Source organism: Maylandia zebra, linkage group LG16 (assembly GCF_041146795.1).
Source record: "Maylandia zebra isolate NMK-2024a linkage group LG16, Mzebra_GT3a, whole genome shotgun sequence".
In the NCBI taxonomy this organism is placed as follows: Eukaryota; Metazoa; Chordata; class Actinopteri; order Cichliformes; family Cichlidae; genus Maylandia; species Maylandia zebra.
In genome coordinates, this window is record NC_135182.1 from 20,555,318 (window position 1) to 20,560,609 (window position 5,292).

A 5,292-nucleotide genomic window follows, 5' to 3' on the forward strand; every position below is an offset into this window, starting at 1 on the left:
CCGTTCTTTAGCTAATATGAAGACCACGTGAAGTTCGGAGATCTTTAGCGATTGACCCTGCAGAAAGTTGCCGACCTCTGTGCACTATGTGGTTCAGCATCTGCAGACTCTGCTCTGTGGTCTTAGGTGGCCTACCACTTTGTCACTAATTTGTTGTCGTTCCCAATCGCTTCCACTTTTTTGTAAGTTGACTATGGAATATGCACAGGTGGCATCCTCGCACGGTACCACGCTTAAGTTCACCGAGCTCCTGAGAGAGACCCATTCTTTCACAAATGTTTGTAGAAGCAGCCAGCTTGATTTTTTTTCTTTTTCTTAAAAACACCCGTGGCCATGGAAGTGATTGAAACACCTGAATTCAGTAATTTGGATGTGTGAGTGAATACTTAGTGAATACTGCCAATATAGTGCAGCGGTCCCCAACCCCCGGGCCTCGGACTGGTACCGGGCCGCGAGAGTTGAGGCTCAGGTGTGAAATGTATGGTTTTCAGGGTTTTTATTGTTAACTCTGTTTTCCTGGGTCTTTTCACGTGTTATGAATACATCTTTTTGGTACCGGTACTAGTTTTATTTTGTTGTATTTATCCGCGACACCTTAAAGGCCGGTCCGTGAAAATATTGTCGGGCATAAACCGGTCCGTGGCGCTAAAAAGGTTGGGGACCGCTGGTATAGTGCATTTGCCTTTTACGTCACTGCAATCACACAGAAACCCCCCCACCTCGAGTATATCAAGAGTATATGCAGCTGCCGCTGTCGAGGATGGAGTGATGGTCAAGTCAAAGAACACTGACAGCACTTTGCAGAAATCAACACTTTATTGAAACTGTACAGCGAACCCAATGAACACAAAGCAAGCATCACCAAAGGTGTACAGAGCCTTATAACCAAGCAGCAGTAAGATAACCTCCACCTACAGTGAGGAAACTCCAACCTTTTTTAATTCTTTGTCAAATAGTATCATACAATTAGAGTATTTCCAGGTCAAATGAAGTACATTTCAAAGACGAACTGCACAAAGGTTAATTTCATCTCATTGTGCATACGAGTATCACTTCTGAACAGAAAATGCAGGCCATAACTCTACTGCACCTTCAACCATTCCTACTTAACTGCGTAAGGCAGAAAATGAGCCAAAGAGACTGGAGCAAAGCGAGAATGTGCTTTAACAGGATAAAATGATTTACAGGTATGAGATTCCCATTAGAGTGTGCTAATTGTTTCCACACCATTAGCGACAGTTATCTAATGAAGGATATTTAACCAGGCGCTGTAGTATATCTCACAGTTCCTCTAGGTTTTTTTCCCAGCTGCACCCCCCTCCCACTCACGGCATGCACATCACTGGACCATTCCTACAGGCAATCCCAAGCAAACATCTTTTTTAAAAAAAGAGGTGAGAAACAAGCATAAATTTGCAACTGGGGGTCAGTCAATGAGTGCAGTACAAAAATCATTACATTTAAAACAATGTAAAACAGAGCAGATCATCTAAACAAGCCTTTCTGCAGCAAATATGATGATTCAGCTATAATAACAGACTTTACATTCGAGCCATATGTACATTGTAGGATTTAAGAATCATCTTACAGTTAAGATTGCAGATTTGGAGTGTTTCGCTCAACCCTAGCTTACAAACAACTAGCCTTAATGTAAAGCTCAGTTCTTGAGAACAGACAAGAAAAATGTGCAGAAGAGAAACAGCCTTTGTTCTTCTTCTGTCACTGAAGTGTCAGATTAACCAGCGGAATAAATGCAACGCGCTACAACGCTTCAAAGCTATGAACATCGTGATGGCTGTGTGTGTAAAAAGTGGTCACAGAGCAAGTCAGTCAGGTGCAGAGGCTGCTTCGCATTCACGTCTCACTCACTGCTTTCTTCCAGCTCCTTTCTCAAGCTGCAGAGAGAAAATAAATCTGTTAATAACCTTACCCCATAACATAGTGAGATAAAGATTTTAAGACAAATCTGCCACTCGCCTTTTCAGGTAGGCGTGCACATTGTCAAAGCCGTGGTATTTGGCCAGGTACACCAACACTCCCGTCGCGCAGCGGCCTTCTCGGGCCCGGCAGAAGCTGCAGTTACAGATCCCTCTGCATGGTGGGCACTGCCACTCCTACCCGGAACAATGAGAATGAAATGAGTCACACGTACAACGCATACATACACAGAACACAGTACATGTTTGCAAACTTACCGGATTCAGCAGAGCATCTCGGACCTCTTCCCCATAGCGGTTACGAAGACACGGCCCGCAGAACTGACCCCTGACGCCCACGCACTCCGGACTACGGCAGTTAGTTTTGGTGTCGACTGTCTTCTGGCGGCACTGGTGGCAAGTGGTTCCCTGAAAAGAAAGGAGGTTTGTGAAGCCGAGTTGGGGTGTTTTTTGTTTGTTTGTTTGTTTTAAACTGCTCAAATGTTTCACATTCTGAGTCAAAGACTTACAGTGGAGCTGTTGTAGACTTTCTCTCGCACATTGTGGCAGATGCGCTGCAGCTCCATCTCTGTGATGTCCTCCACAGGCCTCACTACATGGGGAATGGCCTTGCATCCAGTGAAGGATCGGCGACGGGGCTGCACACCAATTTGTTTTTTAAAAAAAGTTAATTAGCATGCTATTATGTCTTTTAAGCGAGTCTAGAACTTTTTAAAATGATTAACGGTGCAATCTGACTTACAGGTTCATCAACTTCCTCATAGAAGCGACTTTTGCGAACCAGGCTGAACTTGTCCTCAAGCTCTTCCTCTGGAGGTGGGCTGGGAGGTCCGTCCACCAGGGAGCGGGACCGTGTGTGGGGCCGAGACAAACGCTCTTGGTTTCTCCTGCAGGATCTCGGGGTTCCCATGGACCGCCGAGGTGCCTGTCGGGGCTGAAGATGTGCAAATGTTAATATAGTATAGAGAACCAATTGGCGAGGTAAAAATAAAACAGACGATTTGTTTATCTCCGTTACCGTAGTTAACGACATCCGCCTTCCAGGAAAGAGTCCAGGCACTTTGTTCAGTTCTGCCATGAGCTTTGCAAGCTGTAAAACAAGTCGCCATAAGTAAATAAGGCCAAACCATGGTCAGTTTACAAAGTGAATTGAATGTAACCAATTTTACCATTTCTTTGTTCTCCTTAATATTCAGGGCTCTTTTGCTCATGAAGTTCTCCTCTTCATCCTCCAAGTCAGAGTCTCGCACTTTAGGCTGAGGCAGTGGTTCGGATGCAGGCCTCTTCATGCTCGTCTTTTTGGTGGGGAAATTTAAGGCAACCTTCAGGGTGTTGGACTTGCGGCCACGTCTCGGGGGTTCAGCATCTACTTTCTAAACAAAAATATAAACATGAAATTAGAGGAAACGCTTGGGCTTTCTGAAGATGTTCAGTTCCGTTTTGCTTTGCGCAGACCTTACCATAGCTTTTATCCGACTGCTGATCACATTCTCCTCAAACCCGCTGCACGTGTCCTCCTCCGAGGTAGCCTCAAACACTTTCCGCTTCTCCACCGTTCTCCTCTTCTGCCTCAAGTTGTTCCTCTACAACGGACACGAGCATTAGTTTCATACAGTTCACACATAATAACATTTAGCCTAAGTATTTCATTGGCATTGTATCGTTACCATATTTGCATAGCCTCCATCGGAGCCAAAACTGTCGCAACTGTCATCAGAAGAAGAAGAGGAGGAAGTCTCAATGGGGACTAGCGGGACGCTGCGGAAGCTCCTCAAGCTCATCCTGGTGGATGGAGACTGGGCGGCCAGTTTCTACAAAAGAACAGCAAGAGCATTTAGAGAACAGGTACAGGAGCACAACTGCTCAAAAATCAGGAGGGCCTATAGAGCCACGTGATTTACTGTTCTCAATGAAGACGCTAACAAAACCACCGAGACTTCCTTGCAAAGCCTCAAAAGAAAAGAAATGGTGGAGCTTCATATGAAAACTGAGCAACAAGAAAGAAAAGTCTCTGAAGCCCAAGCTGAGGTCCAAAAACCAGACAGAGGTTCTTTAAAAAACAAAAATTAAAGGAAAAGAAATTGCTTAAAACCACTTTCACAGTTAATTCTTTCGATGGGCTTTTCATTAATGCTTGAGCTTCGGATTTATGGGACACACCCCTGACTATAAAGCTAGCAAAGGCAGACAATTGGACCATGATTGATCTGCATTAAAAAACGTGGATGTACGCAATAAAAACGTTCATTCCGCCGTATATGTTGCATTTCAGTTCGTTTTTTTTCAACAGCGCCAACAATAAACACGGACTATAAGGATAAGGGAAAGTTGGTGTTTACAGTCCAACTTAACTAAGATAATTTATTCAAAAAAGTATATTATCCACTCAAAAAGTTAATAAAAGCACAAATGATAAAGGAAGTAATTTTATTAAAAACGTCAGGGTGTTTTTCTTACCTTGGAGCGAGTGAGAGGCATTTTTTTTCTTTTAAAACTCGTGACACACGAACAGAAACGGATCCAATCCGTGCAGCAGCTCTGCAGCGAACAAAGCAGGACCTGCAGCTGCAAGCGGTCCACACTCCGTTCATTTCCCGCGCCAACGCAAGGTCCTGAAAGCTGCATAAAACGCAGCGACACGTTTTTTAAGTAACAGAGCAAATTTATTATGAAAAGCACAAGTGCCAAACTCTTAAACAAGCCTTTATAATTGCTTGAAGTGTGCTCTATGTTTATGTGAACCGCCAGACGTAAAAACTAATGAATTAATGAATCATTTGAGGTATGTATCTTCCACGGCCTTTACCGCGGCGCGAATTTTTTTACAGAGCTATTTGCATACAAGGCGGGTAAAATGTTGATTCTTTTCCAACTTCACAAACAGACCAGATTCCCCCCCCCCCCCCCCCCCCCCTTTTTTTTCTGCAAGGTTATTTCATGTTCGGACCAAAGTTCAGCATCCACACTTAAGTTAGAAGCCAGGAAATCAAATACAATTTATGAATCCTGGTTTATATTTATACATATAAATATTTATGGTGGAATTTATACGGGTTTTTGTTGCTAAATAGGATAGATTGGATAGATTTGTTGGCAAATGTGGGATTGAGATAGGAAAAAGAGAGAATTTAACTGAATTAAGTTAAATTTCAAAGAGAAAGTTACCCTGCAGACTGCTGTAAAGGTGCGATAAGACAAAAGAATGGCTGTAAACAACAGGAAGTGGGCATGATTGCTTATACATCAAAGGGAATAATGGGGTGGGGTGAGGTAAATCAGTTCAAATAAAACTTTGCACTTCTGAATTATTATATGTTAAAAACACACACACACAATAGAATTGGTGAGGCAGGAA

General features: G+C 43.3%; 1 protein-coding gene across 1 annotated transcript; it reads right to left on the reverse strand.

Annotated features, from left to right (window-relative positions):
* Positions 1–797: 797 nt before the first annotated feature.
* Positions 798–4,554, reverse strand: cdca7a (cell division cycle associated 7a). Its single transcript, XM_004557742.3, has 10 exons — positions 4,395–4,554; positions 3,605–3,748; positions 3,398–3,520; positions 3,107–3,310; positions 2,956–3,027; positions 2,680–2,871; positions 2,447–2,575; positions 2,196–2,345; positions 1,978–2,114; positions 798–1,895 (listed from the first exon to the last, which is right to left on the reverse strand). The coding sequence occupies exons 1-10, from the start codon at positions 4,413–4,415 to the stop codon at positions 1,862–1,864; spliced, it is 1,206 nt and encodes a 401-aa protein (XP_004557799.1). The 5' UTR covers positions 4,416–4,554; the 3' UTR covers positions 798–1,861.
* Between the last annotated feature and the right edge of the window lie 738 nt (positions 4,555–5,292).

What these genes read in the sequence shown, in the direction of transcription:
- cdca7a (XM_004557742.3), bottom strand. Translation starts at nt 4,415, where the DNA reads ATGCCTCTCACTCGCTCCAAG. An exon ending in ATGGAGGCTATGCAAATATG is followed by an intron (nt 3,521 to 3,604) that starts GTAACGATACAA and finishes TGTCCGTTGTAG; the next exon opens with AGGAACAACTTGAGGCAGAA. An exon ending in GGCGGATGTCGTTAACTACG is followed by an intron (nt 2,872 to 2,955) that starts GTAACGGAGATA and finishes GCACATCTTCAG; the next exon opens with CCCCGACAGGCACCTCGGCG.